The following is a 25,189-nucleotide window of genomic DNA, read 5'->3' as shown; positions in this document are numbered from 1 at the left end:
TAAAGGTACAGACAGTGTAGTGTATCTTTAAAGGTACAGACAGCGTAGTGTATCTTTAAAGCTACAGACAGTGTAGTGTATCTTTAAAGGTACAGACAGTGTAGTGTATCTTTAAAGGTACAGACAGCGTAGTGTATCTTTAAAGGTACAGACAGTGTAGTGTATCTTTAAAGGTACAGACAGCGTAGTGTATCTTTAAAGCTACAGACAGTGTAGTGTATCTTTAAAGGTACAGACAGTGTAGTGTATCTTTAAAGGTACAGACAGCGTAGTGTATCTTTAAAGGTACAGACAGTGTAGTGTATCTTTAAAGGTACAGACAGCGTAGTGTATCTTTAAAGGTACAGACAGTGTAGTGTATCTTTAAAGGTACAGACAGTGTAGTGTATCTTTAAAGGTACAGACAGTGTAGTGTATATTTAAAGGTACAGACAGTGTAGTGTATCTTTAAAGGTACAGACAGTGTAGTGTATCTTTAAAGGTACAGACAGTGTAGTGTATCTTTAAAGGTACAGACAGCGTAGTGTATCTTTAAAGCTACAGACAGTGTAGTGTATCTTTAAAGGTACAGACAGTGTAGTGTATCTTTAAAGGTACAGACAGCGTAGTGTATCTTTAAAGGTACAGACAGTGTAGTGTATCTTTAAAGGTACAGACAGCGTAGTGTATCTTTAAAGGTACAGACAGTGTAGTGTATCTTTAAAGGTACAGACAGTGTAGTGTATCTTTAAAGGTACAGACAGTGTAGTGTATATTTAAAGGTACAGACAGTGTAGTGTATCTTTAAAGGTACAGACAGTGTAGTGTATCTTTAAAGGTACAGACAGTGTAGTGTATCTTTAAAGGTACAGACAGTGTAGTGTATCTTTAAAGGTACAAACAGTGTAGTGTATCTTTAAAGGTACAGACAGTGTAGTGTATCTTTAAAGGTACAAACAGTGTAGTGTATCTTTAAAGGTACAGCAGTGGTGTTAGAGTCCAGTTGTGTTCCCTAAAGCTTCACTACATTCTCTTCTCCAGAAGGAGAGGGGGATCTCTGTAATCTTTCATTATACAACTGTGGAGAATAAAAGAACACAATAAAAGTCCTGGAGATGAAACGAAATCAACACAACTTTAAAATCTACACTGTAAAAAAATATCTGTGAATTTTACGTTGAAAAACTGTAAAACTATGACAGTAAAAGACTGTAAACTCTAAAGAGGTTGAAAACCATATTTTCTGTGATTTTTAGGGTTTCTTTAGTTTTAGTGGCGCTCACATTACACACATTTCTTTGATCCTTGCAGCAGTATTTCTTTTTAAGGGCTGTTTTGTTTACAGTACTTTTCTGTTAAAAACAGATATACACCGTAAAAAAAGCCATAGTATTTACATAAAACTAACAAAGTAACATTGTTTTGCCATAAAATTAACCACATCCTTAAATGTAAAATTAATGATGGTAAAAAACCGAATATTTTACAGTGAAATTCTGGAAACCACAGCTGCCAGTTTTTTACCGTAAATTTTACAGATTTTTTTTACAGTGTACAGTTATAATAGAAGTACAGTTCTGTTCCTTAGTTAAAGGTACGGATATGTACCCTACCACCACAGAGACCCTCACAGTAGACACTCAACATAAGTTCACTTTACAGATCAGATCAGACAGAAATGTGTTTATAAAACGCTCCACTGATTCTTTCACAAAGCAGCTTTACAGAATTATAATGAGAACAGATAACAGCGTTAATCAGGAAGCCCCCAGCCCAAGGCGACAGAGACCAGGGAAAACTCCCTCGAGCCTCATTCTATGCCACAGATGTAAAGTCAGAGACAGTAGCTCAGCTGTTGCTGCACAGTTTAATAAACCTCTTAATAATTATCTTAATAAACACACAACGACACAACCACACAACACATTACCAAGCAGTTTTACACAGACAGTGTGTCCCGGGGGACTACGGGAACATTCCCAGAGCCTCGTCCCTACTCCCCTGGGGAAGGTTATTGTTTCTCTAGGGTTCTGAACTCAGTTCATGAAGGTCTTAATAATCAGGCAATAAGATAAATCAGATTTAAGACATATTTAATAAAGCAGAGCTCTATCTTTCAGCTGAGAGAGAAAGCTAAGAATAGATTTATAAAATGATTTATGATAAAATCACAAAGCTAAGAGGCACATGCTTTAAGCTGAGGAACTGATCACAGGGTGAAAGGTGTTTCAGAGTTAAAGACACATTTGGGACACATTCCTTCGTCCTGGGTCCGTTCTCGGGGGAGGAGCTGAGTACGGTCCGTACGAAGTCACTCTCCTGACTGTGGCGGTCACTCCTTAATGAAGGATGTGGTTTAAAACACATGAGTAAACTTGCCCCATGGAAGGAGAAGCTGCCCTTAGCACAGCTATGGAGTAACCCTTTCATTTCCACACCGTACTGTCACTGGGGCAAATCTGAAAATTTCTGTGAATTTGAAAAACTTGTTAAAAGAATTTAAAAGTCTTAAGTGCATTAAAACATAAACCTTGACAAAAGCTAAGGCTACGAGGCTAATGTGTACAGAAATGTGTAGTGATTCTAAACGATACAACTTCACAAACCAATTATCTCCAACAGTTTCTTCTTTCTGAATTTGTGAAGCTCAGAAAGTTTGAATGAGCAGAGTCCTGTTTGTATTTTTACGTAGAAATAGATTGTGGGGAACTGCAGTTCTCTCTGTTTACGTTTAGAAGCATTGTATCTTTTAAGGTGGAGTGGTGTGTGTGAGTAAGAAGTGACTGTATCTTTTAATGTGGTGCGGTGTGTGTGAGTAAGAAGCGACTGTATATTTTAAGGTGGAGTGGTGTGTGTGAGTAAGAAGCGACTGTATCTTTTAAGGTGGAGCGGTGTGTGTGAGTAAGAAGCGACTGTATCTTGTTGGTGTCTGAAATGTATATTGTCTGTAAGTGTTTATTCACTGTTTGAATTCCCACAGAAACTCATGTGTAACTCGAACTGTTTAGTTTTGTAGCACTTTCCCTCTGTGTTTACTTTCATGCAGTTAGCGCTCTCCTGAATTTAATGTCAGTTCCACCTTAAGTAATGTAACTGTAACAGCAAAAATAAGTCAGTGTTACCCCCCTATGGAGCAGGAATAGAGCAACATCCTCATCTCGGTTGGAGCTTTTCAGCGTTTGGAGTCTCTCCGTTGTCTAAAAACCTCCAGATGGTGTTTCTCTGCCGTGAGCAGAGAGAGAGAAATCCTAGCACCGGACCCAGACACTTTGTTTTTTTACCCATTTACAGACACTGGGGCTTCGTAAACACATTAGAGCGGTTTGCAGGGCACAGAGAGGCCAGAGAACAGTGAATGCTGAGGAAACATCTTTTGAAATTTATAAAAAGTGTTTTTTAATTAAAATCATGAACGGTAATTTTAACTGAACTTTAAAAATATGAAACTACATGGCGTCTCACTTCTTCGGGTTAAGGTTAAGGTTAGGGTCTGGGTCTGGGGTTCACTGCTTTTAGTGAATGTTATGTTCACATGTTTATTTCAGTTCCCAGATCCTGGGGCTGTGGGCTCGAATCACTGTGTGGTGTGTTTTCTCTGTGTCTGTGTGGGTTTCCTCTGAGTGCTCCCATTTCCTCCCTCTGTCCTAAAACACATGTTGGTAGGTGGAGGGACTGTTCAGAAGTGTCCAGAGGTGTGAGAGTGTTATGAACTCGTGCCCTGTCCAGTGTGTGCTCTGCCTGTACGAGTGGGCTGTGGACACACAAGTGGCTGACAATGAAGAAACAAGTGAATTTATATCATTTATATAATACACATGGGTCAGAAGAATTCTTACAACATTAAATATTTAGTGAAAAATCTTAAAACTTATTACTTAATGGTAATTATTTAAATCAGAGTTATATCCAACATTAGCTGACGTAGTAGACGCTTAAATTAAATGTGTATGTGCTTCTCAAAATGGAGTTTTTGAACTTACAAATAAATAAGTCAAATGATTGTTTGAATTTTTGAATTGAGTTCTGATAAAGTTATGTTTAACGCGGTCCAACCTCCAACACAGAGACGTCTGACACTGACAGAGACGCTAAAGTTGGTCACAGGAAGTGGATGATTTTTGATTGTGATGTTTTTGGAGATTAAACATTAGTTCACACAGAAACCAAAGAGAAAAAGAGTAAAAATAGCCAGGGTTTATTCTATGTACTCAGTTATCACTACTTTATTATTTCAGTGTTTGTTTGCGATGGTATTTTTCCTGTGAGCAGCTGATAGAAGCAACAGTGACTCAGTTACTTTATTAGTTTTAATTATACTTTTAAAAACTTCTCAAATACAGTGTTATTCAGGGCCAGGAAAACAGGACACTACATCATTTCAGTTTAACTTTCCTCACAGGACACTGCCCTGAAACAGTGATGGAGGAGAGAGACTGGACTGTCCCCAGTAGTGATGTGTCGGTCGCGAACGAACCGGTTCAAAGAGTCGGCTCTTGTAAGTGAACGATGAGAGCCGGTTCCCGTCTAAGACCGAGCCATTTTTTTCTAAGGCTTGTCATTCAACCAATCAGAGAACAACAAGCAAGCTCCAACCCTCCAACCCTCCGAGCTGAGACACTTGGTTTTCCTGAATGTCAATCTGCCTTCCAAAAAATAGTAGAAGAAGAAGAAAATGTTAAATTAGTTAAATGTTGAGAGTTGTGGTTGTTTTAATCACTACCGTTGAATGCTGCTGTTTTGCACTTTGCAGAGTGTTTGTTTATTTTTTTTCCCAGAAATGGATGATTATTTAATTTAATAAACTATTTTGTAATACCAACCTTTTGGGTTCCATTGGCTGTGTTTCAGAGTTTACAAGTGATTTTTTATAAAGGTGTTTAAATAAAAATCCAGTTATTTATACAATTGAATGTGTGAGTGCAATCAGTGAGTTATTACAAGACAGACATAAAAACAACTGGCCATTGCAACACTATTATTTTTATATTGAACAATAATGTTTTGTCCATATACTAATGTAAAATGTAGGTAATATTGTTCTGTACCAGTGGAAATAAGTGGTAAAACAAAGAGCCATTTAGGAGCCGAAAGAGCCAAAAGAGCCGGCTCCCCCAAAAGAGCCGAAATTCCCATCACTAGTCCCCAGACTGTGCCACAAGACATACACACACGCATGCGCAGTCCAAAATGTGCTCGCTACCCTAGTAACCTGGAAGTACTGCGAGTATCGCTTCCGCTGTGCTGAGTAGTGCACGTGTTGTTGCTGTTTTCACGCTGCAGAGACTCGCTCTGTGAAAACCGTCCGGGCCCTGCTTCAACACTGAACCCGCCTCAGCGCTGCACCGCCCCGGCGTGCGGTGATTGTAGAGACCGGGTCCCGCGGAGAGCGGAGGACGGCGCTGCGGGAGATGGCAGGCCGCGGGGAAATAGTGGCTGGAAGTTATGAACAGATAGTGTTTGGATTCCGAGTGCTCCCCGGAGAGCAGGTGAAATTAAATTATCTCTCCTCCTTTAAACAGGACCTTTATTAATAGAGTAGAGCTATCTGTACAACACGGGAATGTTCTAGAAACAATAGGAAGGAGGTAATGAACCTGGGACACTGAGGTGAACACAGATTTATATAAAACTTATAAAGACTCCCGTGTTTTATAAAGAAATAATCAGCCGAGCCACAGTTTAAATAGAGAACAATGTGTGTGCTAAAGGTTCTGTGCGTAGGGAACGCGTTCTGATCGGTGGAGAACGTCCTGTGGTTCTATAGAACAGTTTTTTGGGTTTTTTTAATAGTTCTGTACGCCACCGGTAACCCTTGGTGTTTTAGGCTGATCAGTAGCACAGAGATGGTTAGGTTCTGTATAGAACCCACAACTCATTCTCCAATGATCTGAAGAACCTTCTCTCTCTGCACAGAACACAGCATGCAGATGGTTCTAGATCTCCTTATGAGAACTCTGTACAGAGGAGAACACGGTGCTGAGGAGTTGAAATGTTTCTTAATATTTTAAGTTAAAAGAATAACATTTTATTGTAAGTGTTGGAGATAAACTGAGGTGTGTGTGTGTGTGTGTGTGTGTGTGAGCTGCAGGAGTGGAAATTGGAGCCATCTTTCTCACACCACGCTCACACTGCGTCTCTGTCTGCGCTGGCGGCCAGTGAGCAGTTTGTAGCCACAGGAAGCCGAGATGAAACGGTGCAGCTGTACGACATGAAGACGAGAACCGAGCACGGAGCGCTGCTGCATCACGAAGGTGAGGAACCGGATCCACGTTCCGGACCCTGTACACAACAGTAATGAACTGATAGAACTATGAACGGACGTTAGATGCTGATGTTGGAAGCAGGAGAAATGGTCAGTGGTCAGTGTAAGGGCCAAGAGCCACACTGTGATCGTCATACTGTTGTGTTCAGAGTGTCTTCAGAACTTCAGTCCTGTGGGGTGTTCCCGGTGTGCAGCGGTCAGTACCAACCCAAAGTGTTCAGAGGAAGGACGAGGGCTGAGTGGCCACAGGGTCCAGGGCCCGAGTCTCACTGATGGAGGAGGGAGTGAAGATGATAGTCAGATCTCAGAGTAGAGCTCCTGCAGCACACACCGGGTCAGAACACACACCGCTAACACAGTTAACTCCGCTCTGATAGAACCGGGTCAGAACACACATCGCTGAAAGAGTTAACTCCGCTCTGATAGAACCACACACTGCTGGATAAAAACACACACTGCTGGATCGGACTGTGAGTGCTGATGTGATTTGGATCGGACTGTGAGTGCTGATGTGATTTGGATCGGACTGTGAGTGCTGATGTGATTTGGATCGGACTGTGAGTGCTGATGTGATTTGGATTGGACTGTGAGTGCTGATGTGATTTGGATCGGACTGTGAGTGCTGATGTGATTTGGATCGGACTGTGAGTGCTGATGTGATTTGGATCGGACTGTGAGTGCTGATGTGACAGACTTTGTTTACTGTGAGGGAAAAAAAACTAAACTTTTTTGCATGTTTTTGTTGCTTTTTATTTACTTAAATTTGCATGCACAAAATGATCTAAAATAATTACTAAACATTATTGGGAGAATCCTAATAACTTTAGGCTAAACTGAATGTTTTAAACACAAATATACACTTATGAGAAGATATCAAATGTATGGGCGATAAGCGTCTGAAAGAAATAAAAACCAGAGGAGGCCAATATAATGTCAGTTATGTGCTTTAAAGTTCGAGTTTATTTCCTGTCGCCTGTTGCACAGCGGTGCTGCGTGTCGTTGTTGTTTCTGCGCTGCAGTGATTGTCAGGTGTGCTACTAGAAGCCCTTTTTAAAGAAGTGCATGGGTTTGTTAAAGACACACTGCTTTACTTTCTACATTTTGTCTCTTGCCTCTCTCCTGTAACTTCACTTGTAAACCACACCTATCGTGCCGTGTGCTGCACACCTCACACTGTGCCGTAAAGCCCTGTAAAGACTGTGTGCAAAGCTCTGTGTGTTCCCTCTGTTTGCCAGGTACCGTCTCGTGCCTGGAGTTCTACGGCACCTCTCATTTACTCAGCGGCGGTGAGGACGGTCTTCTGTGTGTGTGGAGCACAAAGACGTGGGACTGTTTGAAATCGATCAGGGCGCATACGTAAGTGTTGTTGACTGCACTGAGCACGCTGTGTACTGACACTCTCTCCGCGGTCAGGGCCTGAGCTCTTGTTTCTGTCTTTGTGTTTCAGGGGCCACGTGACGTCTCTGTCTGTGCATCCCTCAGGGAAACTGGCGCTGTCTGTTGGAACAGACAAGAAACTGAGGTACTGCGCTTAAGAGTGTAGTTCACATCTGTCATAACCAGCTGCTTCACATACAGTGCTTTATGAACACGGCCCTCACAGTCTCGAATCACACTGCGTTGTTTATTTGTATTTATTTAAATATTGGTGAGAAGCAACAGTAGGTAGTGATTGTGTCTTAAAATTACAGCGTCATATCATTGTGATGCTCCACTGAGCTTTAACAGGGAACATAGAGCCTCTGTCATTACAACTCCAGGCTCAGCACTGCAGAAACTGCGCTATGTAAGCTCTGGAGATGTGCAAGAAACCACTCCCATCGCTCCACCCCCTCCTTGGTTTCAGGGCATTGCTGTAAAAAAAATACACCGTAGAAACACTGTAGAAACTAAAGTAAACATGCCTCACGTTAGAGTTGAACACTCTTTTCTTTAAACTACAACATAAAATAACTTATAAATACTTTATTACTAAGTATTTATGTATAACTTATAAAGTGCCTTCAGTTTTTCTGGAGATGGTTCAGCTGTCCTTTCTCCTGCAGAACGTGGAACCTAATCACCGGGCGGTCAGCGTTCATCAAGAACATTAAACAAAGTAAGAAATGTTTTACTTGATGTCACCGTTGAACCGTTTCTGTTGTGACGCCTGATTTGTCCAGCACCATGTGTTTTTATTTGTTCAGACGCACACTTAGTGCAGTGGTCACCAGATGGGGATAAGTATGTTGTAGCTGTACACGATAAACTGGACGTCTACAGCCTGGAGTCCGCCAGCGTCACAGGCACCCTCACCTTCCGCAGCAGGGTTTCCTCCGTCTCCTTTCTGAAGGTATGGTTTATGGTTTTAACGTGGATCATGGTTCTGACGGTAAGAATGTGGACCTGTGTAGCTGTGAAGGGTTCTAGATAACCCCAGATAATGTGTGGCTCCGCAGAACTTGATTGATATCGCAGCAAGAGGACATTTACACCAAGAGAAACACTGATGTGTTCAGGCTGTAGTTGTGTAGCTGTTGTCAAATATAGGAACCAAAGCATAGTAGTTTTTTCAGCACAGTAGGTTTTTTACTATTGATTTTTAGATTCACAGCATTTAGCAGATGCTCTTATCCTCAGCAACTCACAAAGTGCTTAGTGTTCAAACAGAATGTTTATCCTCGCTAGTACAAAAAACTTAGAGTCCAATCTCCCCTTGAGCGACACGACCAGATGCAGTATAAGGGCAGTACTGTCAGTTATGGTGCACACTTAGATTAGTGCTCATTTAAGTGTGTCACAGGGAGATGTGTCTACAGCCTGCGTGTGAGGACCGTGATAGAAGTTCCACCGTCTGGGCGCCAGGACTGAGAAGAGTCTCGACTCTAGGAGGGGCTGATCCATTCTCGGCTTTGTCGACACCACGAGAGTTTTAAACCGGTTGTGGGCAGCTACAGGAAGCCAGTGAAGAGAGTGTAGCAGTGGAGTGACGTGGGTGAACTTTGGAAGATCGAAGACGAGCTGTGCAGCTGTGTTCTGGATCAGATGATGAGACCTGAGGCCCGCAGAGAAAGACCAGCCAGGAGTGACTTACAGAAGTCAAGCCTTGAAAGAACTAGAGACTGGTCTAGCACCTGGGCAGCCTCCTGAGAAAGAAAGGGTTGAATCCACCGGATGTTGTATAGTAGAGATCTGCATGATCGAGTCAGGTTCGCGATATGTGATCGATAGCTGGACGTCTAGAAGCGTGCACACACAGGCTTTAGACGGAGCAATCAAGTTCACAAATGAGCGCAAGATCATGGTGAGGACCGGCTGTTCCAGGGATGAAAAGCAAGTCTTGAGCTTCGGGTGGTGAGCTGTCATCCAGGAAGCGATGTCAGTCAGACATGACGAGGTGTGACTGGAAAACTGAGCGTCAGAATGCGGGAAGGAAAGCATTAGTTGAGTGTCATCGGTATAAAAGTGATAAGAGAAACTGTAAGAGGTAATTATATCACCAACAGAACGGGTATATAGTGAAACGAGAAGAGGACCCAGCACAGAGCTTTGAGGGACACCAGTGGAGAGCCTGCATGGTAAGAGCTATCCTCCAGATAAGACTCGAGCCATTTCCATGCCGACCCAGCGATTCCGAGGTTGTTGAGGACTGACAGGAGGATCTTGTGGTTGACTGTGTCAAAGCTGCAGAAAGATCCAGAAGAATCAGAACCGATGACACTTTGGCAGATCTTGCTGCTTGGAGCTTCTCAGTTACTGCTACAAGGGCAGGTTCGGTTGAGTGCGCCGGTTTGAAGCCAGACTGGTTGGGGTCCTGGAGCTGGTTCTGGGTGAGAAAGAGGGACAGTTGATTGTAGAGAGCGATGAAGTGTGAGGAGTCCAGAGTGGGCTTCTTCAGGGAGCCCACAAGGTTTCCTCCACCTTTTCTCTGCCTTTCTTAGTTCTCTCCGGTTGCTGCGGAGAACATCTGTCAGCCAAGGGTTAGGTGGAGAGGATCTTGGAGGCCTGGCGGATAGAGGATATAAAAGATTAAGGGCAGATGAGAGTGAAGAAAGGGAAGTGAGAAGAGAGAGTAGAGAAAGTCAGTGTGGAGAAGAGTAGTGAATAAACCTGAAGCAAGTTGAGGAGGAGGAGAGATGGAGTGTAAATTTCAGTGAGTGAGTAAGAGGAGGTGATTAAACGAAAACAGTGGTTTAACAGCATTCAGCTGTTCAGCACCCAGAGTTCTCTCTGTCTCTCTCTCTCTCTCTCTCTGTCTTGTGCTCTCTCTCTCTCTCTCTCTTGCTCACTTTCTCGCTCTCCCTCCAACCCTCTCTCTCCTCATGGTTCTAGCTAGTGTGGGGGTGTGTCGACCGATGTGACAGATCTGGGCAGTGTGTGATCTCCTCCTGAGTGTGGAGCAGGTCAATGTCACAGGGGTCAGAGGAAGCATGTGCCCCTGCCCCACCCTCCTGAGGTAGTAGGGGGACTGTGTGAGATCGAGGGGGTCTCACTGAGGGGGAGAAAATTATATTTAAATAAATGTGTACAGTTTTGAGTGTTTTAAAACTTTCAGACTGCTTCTATTCAGTTGTCGTTGCCTCCGTTTGCTCTGTAACATTTGCCCTGTTTCTCCTCGAGTCCTTCAGGTTAGTTTTTTGTTATTGGAAATACAGGACTGGGGGATAATTCTGTAGCCGCGATCCACTCCGACGGGTTTGGTGTCTGCTGTGATATTGGAGGCATGTTTAAAGGGCCCTGGACACCACTGTGCTTTACAAACCATGCACCTCCACTGTTTCATTTAGTAACGGAGGCCTTTGGGTTTGGACACAGCTTCAGTCTTTGAACCCAGTTTAGAAATGAGTTATGGGATGAAATGAAAACCTGCAGCGCCTTTGTTTCTCCACAGAGGAGACTCTAGGCCCCTGATCTGGTGAATAATCTCATCTCTGCTCTGTGTCTGTTTCAGAACACTCTGCTGGCTGTGGCGGGAGATGATGAAAGTGTGAGGGTGTATGACCTGGACTCTGAGAAGTGTGTGTGTGAGTTCAAAGCTCATGAGAACAGGTGAGTGGATATTTTTTAAAGGGTGGTTAATTATGTGAGGTTCAATGTAGGTTAATGAGTAAAAATTGCATATATTCACACTATAGACCTTTACACACTACACTACAGAGACCACTGCTGAGGGCGGTGTATATATTCACACTATAGACCTTTACACACTACACTACAGAGACACTGCTGAGGGAGGTGTATATATTCACACTATAGACCTTTACACACTACACTACAGAGACCACTGCTGAGGGCGGTGTATATATTCACACTATAGATCTTTACACACTACACTACAGAGACACTGCTGAGGGAAGTGTATATATTCACACTATAGACCTTTACACACTACACTACAGAGACGCTGCTGAGGGAGGTGTATATATTCACACTATAGACCTTTACACACTACACTACAGAGACACTGCTGAGGGCGGTGTATATATTCACACTATAGACCTTTACACATTACACTACAGAGACACTGCTGAGGGCGGTGTATATATTCACACTATAGACCTTTACACACTACACTACAGAGACGCTGCTGAGGGCGGTGTATATATTCACACTATAGACCTTTACACACTACACTACAGAGACCACTGCTGAGGGCGGTGTATATATTCACACTATAGACCTTTACACACTACACTACAGAGACGCTGCTGAGGGCGGTGTATATATTCACACTATAGACCTTTACACACTACACTACAGAGACCACTGCTGAGGGCGGTGTATATATTCACACTATAGACCTTTACACACTACACTACAGAGACGCTGCTGAGGGTGGTGTATATATTCACACTATAGACCTTTACACACTACACTACAGAGACGCTGCTGAGGGAGGTGTATATATTCACACTATAGACCTTTACACACTACACTACAGAGACGCTGCTGAGGGAGGTGTATATATTCACACTATAGACCTTTACACACTACACTACAGAGACGCTGCTGAGGGAGGTGTATATATTCACACTATAGACCTTTACACACTACACTACAGAGACGCTGCTGAGGGAGGTGTATATATTCACACTATAGACCTTTACACACTACACTACAGAGACGCTGCTGAGGGCGGTGTATATATTCACACTATAGACCTTTACACACTACACTACAGAGACCACTGCTGAGGGCGGTGTATATATTCACACTATAGACCTTTACACACTACACTACAGAGACGCTGCTGAGGGAGGTGTATATATTCACACTATAGACCTTTACACACTACACTACAGAGACGCTGCTGAGGGCGGTGTATATATTCACACTATAGACCTTTACACACTACACTACAGAGACGCTGCTGAGGGCGGTGTATATATTCACACTATAGACCTTTACACACACTACACTACAGAGACCACTGCTGAGGGCGGTGTATATATTCACACTATAGACCTTTACACACTATACTACAGAGACGCTGCTGAGGGAGGTGTATATATTCACACTATAGACCTTTACACACTACACTACAGAGACCACTGCTGAGGGCGGTGTATATATTCACACTATAGACCTTTACACACTACACTACAGAGACGCTGCTGAGGGAGGTGTATATATTCACACTATAGACCTTTACACACTACACTACAGAGACGCTGCTGAGGGCGGTGTATATATTCACACTATAGACCTTTACACACTACACTACAGAGACGCTGCTGAGGGCGGTGTATATATTCACACTATAGACCTTTACACACTACACTACAGAGACACTGCTGAGGGCGGTGTATATATTCACACTATAGACCTTTACACACTACACTACAGAGACACTGCTGAGGGAAGTGTATATATTCACACTATAGACCTTTACACACTACACTACAGAGACACTGCTGAGGGCGGTGTATATATTCACACTATAGACCTTTACACACTACACTACAGAGACGCTGCTGAGGGAAGTGTATATATTCACACTGTTCAGTGCAGCAGCCCCACACTTTGAGAAACGCTGACTTAGGGTGAGTCCCCTGCCCCTACCATTTTCAGTTCTTGGTGGGACAGGGGTGTGAGGCTGACAGCGACATGGCTCTTCAAACTGAGATTGTTCAGAGTCACACTACATACGGAGGGTTATGGCGCCTTGTGAATCAGCAGCGAGCCGCTGCACAGCGCCCAAAGTAACCCACAGGTGTCAGTGTCTCCTCCTTTAAACTCTATGACCCCAGTGTATTCTCTGAGTTTAATGTAGTTTCAGTGGATTATGGCCTTTACTTCAGAACGAGCAGAAAACAGCACGAGGAGCAGCTGAGGTCTCTGGAGTTAGCTGTGAATCTACAGTTCCACCTTAAATAGTGAAGCAGTTACATTCTGTCGTTGACACTAGTGGAGATCGAGGGGCTGGAGGTGGCAGGGGGCGTTCAGTACAAAGTGATGGCCACGTTTCATTAATAAAGAACAACATTAATGCATTAGTCCTGACCTCAGGATTAAAATAATTTATATCAAATGAAGCTCATCGTAAACATCACAGTCGCTGACCCCCGACAAGAGGAAGTAATATTAAAGACCTGATTCAGACATTTGACAGTGACGGGGTGAACACAAACACAGCTGTTGATGAAGAGAGCTCTGATCTGGTCATAACTCCATCCTCTTCATTTCCTCGTAGAGTGAAAGCCGTGCAGAGCTTTACGGCCGATGAGGAGTGTGTGTTGGTCACAGCTTCTAACGATGGATTCATCAAACTGTGGAAACTCAGCATGGAGGTAAATTTTACAGATTCCCCTCTGACACATTCCTGAGCAGTTCTGGTTCTGTGTCTGTGTCCACAGAGCGGACTTTTATACATTTATTAATTTCACATTTCTGTGGAGAACCACAGAAGGGGGAGGGAGTGAGTGAGAGGGAGGGAGGGGGAGAGAGAGAGTGAGAGGAAGGGAGGGGGGGAGAGAGAAGGGGGGGGAGGGGTATGAGGGACAGAAATATACAGACAGTCAAGATTTTAAAGGTCATCTTTAAGGTGGAAATCTAAATAACGTTGTTTTCAATGTGGATGCCTTAATAAAATTGTGGGGTTCTTAAGGTGGAATGTTTTTAAAGGTGGCAAACAAAATCTATTGGCGGCTGCTTTAAGGGTTATTTGAAGTGGTCATTATTTGGGGTGGAAGTCTAATTTAATTGGGGATTTTTTAAAGTGGACTTTTTAGTGAGGTGTCAGTCAAAGTACATTGACAGTCTCTTTAAGCTGGTGGTATTTTAAAGGTAGTTTTGGAGAGATTGTTCTATAAATTTAAAGTCATAGCTATTAAGCAGCATATAAGCTAATGTGGCAACGATGCTAGCGCTACGTGACAAATTCACAGAAGTTCTTGAACATTCACCCTCTAGTTATTACTGTAACCTGAAGCTTAGATGCAGATGGAGATGAGAAGTCACACGTGTCTGAACCTAAAGCCCATCGAACCTTCAGTGATGTGTGGGAGAAATGGAGGGAAGAACATGTAGCTGAGGTATCATTTAACCACTCACTAAATGTCTTTATAATGTCCCTAGACGCCGGAAGAGGTACGTCTCCTGGGCCAGGTGAACACCACTGCTCGTCTCACCTGTCTGTCTGTGTGGAGACCCGGCACAGGGAAGGAACACGCGGCAGAACAAAGCGAAGTGTCGGCGAGCGTCAGCGTACACCGTACGTCCAGCAGAATTTAACTTTACATTTTCACAACGGAACAGAAGAGTTTGTCCTTGGCACGTTTCCATGGAGAGCTCCACTAATGAAGTCCAGGTTTAGACTAAATACATGACTTTTTATCTGTTTTTTCCAGCAGTTGAGAAGGACACTGCACTGCCCCCTGGGAAAAAGAGAGTGAAGATCGCACACGAGGAGGTGATTCTAGAAGAAGACAGCTCTTCCACAACACACACCAAAAAGAAGAAGAAAAAACTAAAAGTGTGATAACCACCAGGAGAGAGTGTGTGTGTGTGTGTTCAGACTGTTGTGAATGTACAGCAGGGTTATGTTTGTGGTGCTGTGCTGTGAAAGAGAAGGCAGTAGAGAGTGTGGGGACTGATGAGAGCGGGAGATTAATTCAAATGTTAATGTTTTTGAAAGTGAATGAATTTCCTTATTTTCCTGTGTCTGAAAATAAAATACACTCTACCACAAGGCACCTGTTCTTTTTACTTTTTTTAATTAAAGTTAAGGTATAATTACTGCCTCTGGTTTTATAAACGGATCACCTGTCCTCGACCTGTCCCATATCACAAAATGGTAATAAACTACACCTGCAACTTTACAATTCTCTGATTTACTGAAGTAACATCAGCTTCTAAACTTCTCTAAATCAGCAGCTTAACATTAACATCAATGTTCAAACATTCAAAAATACAGAACATTGGCCTAATATTTCATTTAAAATTAATATTTATGCTTCAGTTTCTCACTTTTCTATCTGTGAAAAAATGAGCAAAGGCTGGTGCAGGGCGTAGTGTGTGTGTGTGTGTGTGTCTTATGTTCTATTTAAGGGCTATTAATGAATCCATTGTGAGTTGGGGCTTTTTACTGAGTAAGATTTATAGGAAAAACAAAGGCATTAATATAAAACGCTCGTTTCTTCAGATTCCTTGTGCTGCCCCCCGCTGTACTTAGCTTTAGCAATGATTCATGACTCTGAATCTCTGAGTCGTCACTGACTCTTGATTCACTGCAGGAACCGACTCTTTCATTTGAATCCTTGCGTGTTTGTAAATTAATCCCGTTATACCGACGGGTCTGGATTAACCCTTAAGGTTCCGGCGGGTTGTAGCTGGACCGGGCCTCACTGATGTGTAGGTTGCACCGAGACCTGGCTGAGTGCACAATGAGTTGAAGAATGAATTAGATTCAGACATTTTTGAGTGAAGAGTCGACTCTTCTAGGTTCCACCAGGGACAGGGATTCAGACACAGCGCGGTTCGTTGAAAATGGACCGGTGACCGGACCACGGAGAAGATGAAGGACGGGGCAGAGAGACTGGTCTCCTGAGGTGTGTTCAGAGAACTCAGTTCCCCCGTTCCCTCTCGGTCCTCGCGGGGGAGGAGCTCCGGGAGGAGGAAGAGGAGGAGGAATAGCTGCACGGATCCGAGGCGGGCTGTAGGACGCAGTTCGGGTCGCGGTGGAGGTAAAGCTCTGTTCTGTTGGGGTTTATCAGTTGTAGAAAGCCGCTACATGCGTCTGTTGTTGTAGTCTTTATTACGGTCCAGTCATTGCTGACCGAGAGGGACAGGTCTCAGGTCCACACTCGGACAGAGCCGGAACTTCCGTGTGGAGTCAATACTGAGCTAGATTCTGAGAGAACAGCGGTGGGCTTCACTGTCTCCACACACTCACAACTCTCTGACCATTCTCTCGGCACAGAGTTCGCTCATAATAACACTCTCAACACTCTCACAACTCTCTCAACACTCAGCACTCTCACAACTCTCTGACAATTCCATTCGCTCATAATAACACTCTCACAACTTTCTCAACACTCTCATAACTCTCTCAACACTCTCACAACTCTCTCAACACTCAGCACAGAGTTCGCGCATAAAACACTCTCAACTCTCACAACACTCTCACAGTACTTTCATGACACACAGTTTACAACACAACTGAGTCACAAGGTGTTCACCACTCTGAAAAATTGTTCTGCTCGTGCACTTTCTGTCTGTGGCCAGTCTCACGGCCGGCTGCAGGGTCCAGGTTCTGCTCGATCAGGTCTCAGTTACAGCAGCACGTGGCCCGTGACCGGAACCTGTTGGGTTTGGACTGGACTTTGTATAAATTCTGTAATTTCTCTCCCCAGCTGAGACTCGGCCTTGCTCCGGAATGGCGGGTGACTGGATCGCGGGGGGATACACAGCACTGGTGGCAGTGGGGGGCATCATTGGTTACGTTAAAGCAGGTGGAGTAAGCTTCCTACACTTTAGCCACATTAAAGGGATCTTTACCTAAATAAACTGGTGTTGTAGCATTTTAATGATAAATTCATTACTCCAGCTAATGTCACACGTACCACACCACAACCTGAACACAACCTGAAGTCAGGGGTCACCAACAACATATAAATCACACAATATGTAGCCTGCACCTGACTAACATTTAAATCCATAGACCGCCCAATAATCAAAATCTGTCCTCAGCTTTCTTGGCCAGAACAATTCATTTTTAATAGAGTCTCTTTCACAGGAACCTTGTGGTTATTAATTCGGAATAAATGGGAATAATGTCACTGAAAGTCACTGTAGCTGAGGCTTGTCATATCTCCTCCATTCACACTGGCACCGATACAGCGTCTACAGTGTGAAAAGGGGAATAGAAGCTTGGCCATTCTTAGTCTCCAAAGTAAACTCTCTTTAAGTGAATCACGCTAAAGTCAAACAAGTTTTTTTCACTGTTTTACCTTGTTGCACTTTGAGATTTGTTTCGCCGCCTCATGCAGTTTCCTGCACATCAGCACATCTTGTGGCCGGGCTCATGCCTGACCCAGCTGTCCCCTCAGACCACACCTACATTCAGCAGAAACTGACTGCTTCAGTTCCTTTCCACTCCCATCAATGTGCCAGAATTCACCACCTGCCTCTTCCGTCATCCTGACTCCACCTGCTTTCTTCTCTATGGCCTTCTCCTTGGTTTCTCTCCTGGCCTGGTTGTCCTCCCCGACTCTTCCTCCTCCGCTCACAATCTGCTATCAGCCGGAGCAGAACCTGATGTCGTTTTGTCACTTCTGGCCAAGGAGGTCTCATATGGTTTCATGGTCATCAACTTTTCCACTCCTCACTTCTCGTCCTTCCACATCAACCCCATTGGCAAAAGTGTGGCAAGAATCGCATTATCGTAGATCTCTCGGTTCCTCATGGCTCCCTTGTGCCATTCATCAGTAGTCACTACACTCGAGTCAAGGACACCATTTCACTCATCAGCAACATTGGACACAGTGCCTGGATGGTCAAGATAGACATCATCTCCACCATTTCATCCTGATTTCTGGCACCTTTTTGTCATGCACTGGTGGCTAATATTATTTTGCAGTCCATCTGACTTTTTGCTGTAAAAATCCCAAAAATCTTTGACTCCTTTGCAGAGGCCTTATCTTGGATAATGCTAAACATCTATCACTTGCCCTACGTCATCCACCTCCTCTATGACTTCCTGTTGCTCCACATCCCTTCCTCACCGCCATCCTGACTCCGCCTTCCGCCGCCTAGGTGTTCCCCTCTCAGCAGAACACAAACCTTGATGGTACTATCTCTCTCGAGTTCTTTGGCATCGCCCTGGATTCCAACCTATTCCAAGCATCCCTCCCACTCGAAAAGCAAGCCAGTATCATCTAGTTCCTCTCGAGTTCCTTACTCAAGCTAGTTCCACTAAGCATCAGCTCCTCTCTCTCTGGGGTCACCTCAACTTCGCCATGTGAATCATCCCCCAAGGCTGCGCTTTCGTTTCACACCTCCATAGTCCCGTCTCTTCCATCTCCTCTCTGTTCTAGCACCGTCATCTTGACCCCGCTTGTAAATATGAGCTGAGCTTCTTGCTCCTCCTCCTCCACCACTGGAATGGCATCTCATTCTTCTACGACAGCGCTCTTTCCAATCCAGAAGATCTCTCGATATTTGTGGGCGCTGCTCCTTCTGTAGGTTTTGGTGTCTACAACGATGGTCATTGGTTCACATCCCAGTGGCCCCCAGAACTCTCCTCCTTCTCAATTGATGAATGGCTGTACCCCATTGTGGTCTCTGCCATTCTTTGGGGCACGAATAGGGATAACACATAAGTCATAAATATAATTAACAAAAGTTGTTCTAAACTATTGTCTCTAATGCTCTCTCTCGGCCATCTCTTTGGACATTCAGTCATGCACCACTTTATTTTAAAGGCTTCTCACATTCCCGGTCATTCCAATCCAATAACCGAGTCTCTATCTCGCTTTCAATTGCAGAGATTCATAGCATCGGTGCCACTATCAAACCCTCATCCCACGCTGTAGCCTCAGTTTGTCATCTTCCCACTTCATCCCGGCTCCACCATCTCATCCTTCAGGCCGTAGCACCCAGCACCCTCTCTACCGCACCAGCTGGCAAACCCTCAGACATTTCCACCAATTTCATAACATCCTGTTTCCATGCTTTGACTTCCAAACCACCACCTCATTCATCACTTTTGCCAAAATACACTTCTCTATCCAGTCACCAACCCTCAAAATCTACCAGCAGCCAGAACCACTTTTCACAACCAAACTTGGATCAGCCGCCACTTGCCATTGGTTCCATCTCCAGCTCCGCCACATTCTTTCTCTCAGTGGTTTTAATCCTGATTACTTCTGCTCACTCATTTAGGATCAGCCTCCCACCAAGGAATTCCCGACCACATTGTCCAAGTCCTCGGTTGCTGGTCCTCGCAAACTTACCACAGATATATCCATACCCATGCCCAATGACCTGCTTGCAGCACACGAACGCTTGGCAACCGTCTAATTTTGGGGGCACGGCTCTACGCGAGTTTCAGAAATAAAGATGGGGAGGGGTTCAAAGCTATATATTTATTTATGTATTCATTCATTCACAGCTACAACAACAGTTCAAGAGTAACATTTGACAATGCAAAATAGTAAAGAACCTGGGGGTTTCGTCATCTACAGCCCATAATATCTTTAAAAGACTCAGAGAAGACAGAGAAGGCCCTAATGTAGGATCAGCCAGCTGTGATCTTCGGGCCCTTAGACGTTGACCTGGTGGTGTGCACAATGGACCACCGTCAGTGTGTGGTACAATTCAAAGCTGCGAGTTTGTCCTCTGTAAAAATAATGTGGAGATATAGAGTACTCCATTAATTTACTCACAGTGCACAAGTCGGCTGAAGGCTGAGGGGCAGTAAGTTTGTTTACACTGTGTCTTTCTTCCTCACAGGCAGCGTCATGTCCCTGAGCGCCGGACTGCTCTTTGGGATTTTATCGGGACTCAGTGCTGTGCAGCTCTCTCAGAATCCAAGAAATGTGTGGCTTTCACTTGGTAGGTATCATGTAAACCCTGGATAATCTCCAAAGCAGATTTATTCTTTATTCTTTTCTTAATGGAATCATTAAATTCTTACTGATGACTCTCAGAGAACCCTCTGTGTTTGAGTGAGGACTGCGGGACAGTGGGAGCTTTGAGACTCTATCGCTCTTCATTAACATGTGACTCTACAGCACTCCAGTCTTCACCGTTGTTCTTAACCTGTATGTCATGTTCTCATTCCGCTGACCAGAGCAGGATGAGTTTAACTTTTAACATGAAACATCCAGCAACAGGCAAAATCTGCCAAATGGAGGACGGCAGAAAAAAAACGTTCCCAAATCAGTGAAACTGTCAATCTGTGTAAATGTAGACTGGCGGCTGTTAATGTCAAATCAAATTTATTTATACAGTGCTTTTTACCAATGATGTTGTCTCATTGCCGCTTCACAGAGTTTCCTTCAAGCCGCTTCAAGTTTTAAACATGAAACGTACAAACGTAAACCCCAGGAGCGCGAGGCCAGGGGCAACAGTGGCAAAGACAAACTGCCTCCGCTGAGGAAGAAACTTTGGGAGGAACCAAGGCTCACACAAAGGTTTCTGTGGTCAGTCTACGTACAGATTATTGACAGAAGGTAAAATGATCACAGTAGTGGTAGTAAATAATGGAAGCGCTGATGATGGTGTTAATGATATTAATATTAATAATAATGGTAGTAACAGTTGAGAGTCCATTTCAGTGGAGGGTGGGCAGTGAGTCTGAGGCGAGTGGTGGCAGCTGAAGCGTTGGCAGCTGGTCTGAAGCGGGGAGCGGGAAGCGGTGCGAGACTGAGTGTGACGTCGCACACCCTGTGTCTCATAAGTCCTTTCTGATTGGAGTGGGAACTCACCTCTGTTTATTGGGCAGTACTCAGCATCATCAAGGTCCTTCAGAGACAGAGGAGCTGCTCTCATGATCACTGCAGTACAAAAGGCCTTCTACTTGTGTTTTATTCAAACAGGGACCTATGGAGGAGTGCTGGTCGTGATGGGCGTGAGATTTCTGAGCTCGTGGAAAGTCATGCCTGCGGGGCTGGTGGCAGGAGTGAGGTATTTCACACTGAGAGTTGGACTGTGGTTAGAATAAGAACAGAGGCTTCATCGGCCAAAGCCCTGAAACCGATAGAAAACCAGTCGCTAGAAAATTTAACCCCTTTGTAATAAACTGCATAAGTATCTTTTCTTGTTGTTGTGGGATGAAGTCTGATTTGCTCTGATCTCTCTCTTCCTGCAGTTTGTTCATGTTCCTGAGGTCACTACGCTTCCTGTGGCTGGACAAGAAACGGCCCTGAAACTGAACCCCCATCAGTCAGAAAGCTGCTGGCTTTGTTTACACCTTTACTCACACAGTTGTTTATTGGTAACTTGGAAAATCACTAACTGAATGTTTAACTTAGTCACTAAGATCGCCATCCTTCTCCCACACAGAGGCCTTACCTCTCTCTGAGGGCAGTGTCCACAGCGTTTACAGTGGAGTGTCTGCTGCAGTGTCCTGGAGTCTTATTTTGAGGGTGGCTTCAGGAAAATGAGAGTGTTGTATTACTATTCCATATTTGTGTGTATGTATTTGTCCAGTTTTATTAAAGTAACACAAACTAGTGCCTGGAATTTATGCTGTGTTTAATGATGCCTGCTCTTATTACAACCCCCCCCCCTCTAACACACCACACTCCTCACAGACAGTCACCCAGAGGAAACCCACGCAGACACAGGGAGAACACACCACACTCCTCACAGACAGTCACCCGGAGGAAACCCACACAGACACAGGGAGAACACACCACACTCCTCACAGACAGTCACCCGGAGGAAACCCACGCAGACACAGGGAGAACACACCACACTCCTCACAGACAGTCACCCGGAGGAAACCCACACAGACACAGGGAGAACACACCACACTCCTCACAGACAGTCACCCGGAGGAAACCCACGCAGACACAGGGAGAACACACCACACTCCTCACAGACAGTCACCCGGAGGAAACCCACACAGACACAGGGAGAACACACCACACTCCTCACAGACAGTCACCCGGAGGAAACCCACGCAGACACAGGGAGAATACACCACACTCCTCACAGACAGTCACCCGGAGGAAACCCACGCAGACACAGGGAGAACACACCACACTCCTCACAGACAGTCACCTGGAGGAAACCCACGCAGACACAGGGAGAACACACAACACACCACACTCCTCACAGACAGTCACCCGGAGGAAACCCACGCAGACACAGGGAGAACACACCACACTCCTCACAGACAGTCACCCGGAGGAAACCCACGCAGACACAGGGAGAACACACCACACTCCTCACAGACAGTCACCCGGAGCGGGACTCAAACCCACAACCTCCACGACCCTACAACTGTGACAGAGACACTACCTGCTGCACCACTGACATAATACTTTTTTATCTGTGATGCCCACTATGTAGGGATTATGGCACTTTTTTGGATGCAGCCCATGCTCCTCTCTACTGACTGACACAGACACACACAGCTCTTTATAAACTCAATGCAGATAAATGGGGTTGGCCACACTGAGGGAGGATGCTCTTCTTGCGCTGTTTGCTTTGTCTTCCTGCTGCACTGCGGAGTGTGAGACAGACTGGACTGGTCTTTGGGTGAGTGTCGTATTGTAAAGGCAATTAAACAGAACTCTGATTTAATTTTTATTTCTCTGAAACAAACTAATCACTGACTGCAGCTGGAAGACCTCCTGTTTAACCTCAAACTCATCTGAACTCTGAGCAGGGTTATTTCCACAGAACTGAAAGTGAAAGAGTAAGAGCTCTGACTGGAAAGATCTACAGCTGAAAGAGATGGCTTCCAGATCTTTCTCAGAGGAGGATTTCTCGTGTGCTGTGATATCTTCAAGGATCCTGTTGTTCTGAGCTGTAGTCAGTGTGTGTAAAGTCTGTCTGCAGAGGTTCTGGGAAACCAAAGAGTCCAGAGAGTGTCCAGTTTGTAGAACAAGATCCTCTTCAGTGGATCCTCCTCTAAACCTGGCTTTAAAGAACCTGTGTGAGAGGTTTTTACAGGAGAGAAGTCAGAGAGCTGCAGCAGGGTCTGAAACACACTGCAGTCTGCACAGTGAGAAACTCAAACTCTTCTGTCTGGACGATCAGCAGCTGGTGTGTGTGGTCTGTCAGACTTCAAGGAAACACACCGACCACAAGTTTTGTCCCACAGATGAAGCGGTTGCAGACTGCAAGGTAAACTCTGACATATGTTTACACTTCCTAATATTCAGATTGTACTCAGATTATCTGCATCTGAATCATGAAGCCAAAGTTTTTACCCGGTGTGTGTTGATGTGTTTCAGGAGGAACTCAAGTCTACACTGAAGCCGCTGCGGGAGAAACTGAAGATGTTTAAAGAGTGTAAACTGAACTGGGATCAGACTGCAGAACACATAAAGGTGAGAATGAAACACTACAGAGATTACGATGGTCAACATCATCACATCATCAATTCTCTCTCACTCCATCTCCTCCTTGACTCCAGACTCAGGCTCGGCTCACAGAGAGGCAGATTAAGGAGGAATTTGAGGAGCTCCACCAGTTTCTCCGAGATGAAGAGGCAGCCAGGATCGCTGCACTGAGGGAGGAAGAGGAGCAGAAGAGTCAGAGGATGAAGGAGAAGATCGAGAAGATCAGCAGAGAGATCTCGTCCCTTTCAGACACGGTCAGAGCCGTAGAAGAGCAGATGAGCGCTGAGGACGTCTCCTTCTTACAGGTGAGGACACTTCAGTCAGGGTTTGTCCACAGACGTTATTCTCTATTTCTTTCTGATTAAAATGACCACAGTGACCCACACTGGCCTCATTGTTTTACAGAAGTACAAGTCCACTCTGGAGAGGTGAGTGCTGTGTCTCCTGTCTCTCTCTTTTCTGTGGTTCTGAACTCAAAGCCACAGCAGCACTGACTCCTGAATGTTCTTCCAGAGCTCAGTGCACACTGCAGGATCCAGAGAGGCTTTCAGGAGCACTGCTCCATGTGAGCAACCACCTGAGCAACCTGAAGTTCACCGTCTGGAAGAAGATGCAGGAGATCATCCACTATAGTGAGTCTCTGTCTCTCTAACTGTGTGTGTGTCTGTGTCTGTGTGTGAGTGTGTGTGAGTGTGTGTATGTGTGTGTGTGAGTGTGTGTGAGTGTGAGCGAGTGTGTGTGTGTTAATCTTTCTGTGTGTATGTGTTTTATCTCCAGCTCCTGTGACTCTGGACCCCAACACTGCTCATCCTGAGCTCACTGTGTCTGATGATCTGACCAGTGTGAGACACAGTGAGAAACAGCAGCTCCCTGATCTTCCAGAGAGATTTGATAAATGTGTGTTTGTCCTGGGCTCTGAGGGCTTTAACTCAGGGACACACTGCTGGGATGTTGAATTTGGAGACTGTAAACGCTGGTATGTGGGTGTGATGAAAGCGTCTGCTCAGAGGAAGGGGAAAATAGGTTTGACAACAAGTAGAAAAGTAGATTTGTTTAGCTTTTTACGTTTGAGAAATACAATGTGGTGTGTGAGGTATTATGATGGTGAATATAAAGCCTGTACAAATCTACGGCGATTCACTGCCCTCTCAGTGTCCCAGAAAGTCCAGAGGGTCAGAGTGAAGCTGGACTTTAATGAACACAGCATCTCATTCTCTGATCCTCTCACTAACACACACTTACACACTTTTACAAATGTATCTACTGAAACAGTTCTGCCCTGCATTGGTGTTTATGATAAAACCTCTCCTCTGAAGATCCTCCCAGTGCCGTGCTCTGTCAGAGTGAATTAGTTCAGTTAAAGTCACTTCTGTCAGTGAGTGAATCAGTTCAGTTAGTGAAGCGATTCTGTGAGTGAATCAGTTCAGTTAGTCACTTTTGTCAGTGAATC

At 44.7% G+C, this 25,189-nt stretch overlaps 2 protein-coding genes and 1 pseudogene across 4 annotated transcripts; all 3 read left to right on the top strand.

The window, feature by feature from the left end:
* The first annotated feature begins 5,153 nt into the window (after positions 1–5,153).
* pak1ip1 (PAK1 interacting protein 1) lies at positions 5,154–15,413 on the top strand. Of its 2 annotated transcripts, none has more exons than XM_066683459.1 (10): positions 5,154–5,465; positions 6,068–6,230; positions 7,477–7,597; positions 7,689–7,763; positions 8,287–8,339; positions 8,428–8,573; positions 11,172–11,269; positions 13,914–14,010; positions 14,798–14,933; positions 15,073–15,413. In XM_066683459.1, exons 1-10 carry the CDS (start codon positions 5,388–5,390, stop codon positions 15,198–15,200), a joined length of 1,095 nt encoding a protein of 364 aa, XP_066539556.1. In that variant the 5' UTR covers positions 5,154–5,387; the 3' UTR covers positions 15,201–15,413. The 2 variants fall into 2 exon arrangements, with proteins under 2 accessions (XP_066539556.1, XP_066539555.1); XM_066683458.1 differs by having other exon boundaries at positions 5,155–5,465; positions 15,070–15,413.
* A 770-nt stretch (positions 15,414–16,183) lies between these two features.
* tmem14cb (transmembrane protein 14Cb) lies at positions 16,184–21,899 on the top strand. 2 transcript variants are annotated; one of them, XM_066683696.1, is made up of 5 exons: positions 16,184–16,404; positions 17,074–17,172; positions 20,174–20,275; positions 21,262–21,349; positions 21,534–21,899. In XM_066683696.1, exons 2-5 carry the CDS (start codon positions 17,097–17,099, stop codon positions 21,589–21,591), a joined length of 324 nt encoding a protein of 107 aa, XP_066539793.1. In that variant the 5' UTR covers positions 16,184–16,404; positions 17,074–17,096; the 3' UTR covers positions 21,592–21,899. The 2 variants fall into 2 exon arrangements, with proteins under 2 accessions (XP_066539793.1, XP_066539795.1); XM_066683698.1 differs by lacking the exon at positions 16,184–16,404 and adding an exon at positions 16,411–16,585.
* Positions 21,900–23,128: 1,229 nt separating this feature from the next.
* Positions 23,129–25,189, top strand: LOC136708150 (E3 ubiquitin-protein ligase TRIM35-like; annotated as a pseudogene).

Source organism: Hoplias malabaricus, chromosome 10, assembly GCF_029633855.1.
Source record: "Hoplias malabaricus isolate fHopMal1 chromosome 10, fHopMal1.hap1, whole genome shotgun sequence".
Taxonomy (NCBI): Eukaryota; Metazoa; Chordata; class Actinopteri; order Characiformes; family Erythrinidae; genus Hoplias; species Hoplias malabaricus.
This window is presented reverse-complemented; position numbering and strand designations above follow the sequence as displayed.

Bases quoted from the DNA above. Each gene is read 5' to 3' on its own strand.
- tmem14cb (XM_066683696.1), top strand. From the start codon at position 17,097: ATGGCGGGTGACTGGATCGCGGGGGGATACACAGCACTGGTGGCAGTG. The intron at 17,173-20,173 runs GTGGAGTAAGCT...TCTTCCTCACAG, and splicing joins CATTGGTTACGTTAAAGCAG to GCAGCGTCATGTCCCTGAGC. The intron at 20,276-21,261 runs GTAGGTATCATG...TTATTCAAACAG, and splicing joins AAATGTGTGGCTTTCACTTG to GGACCTATGGAGGAGTGCTG.
- pak1ip1 (XM_066683458.1), top strand. From the start codon at position 5,388: ATGGCAGGCCGCGGGGAAATAGTGGCTGGAAGTTATGAACAGATAGTG. The intron at 8,574-11,171 runs GTATGGTTTATG...TGTCTGTTTCAG, and splicing joins CCTCCGTCTCCTTTCTGAAG to AACACTCTGCTGGCTGTGGC. The intron at 14,011-14,797 runs GTAAATTTTACA...TAATGTCCCTAG, and splicing joins TGTGGAAACTCAGCATGGAG to ACGCCGGAAGAGGTACGTCT.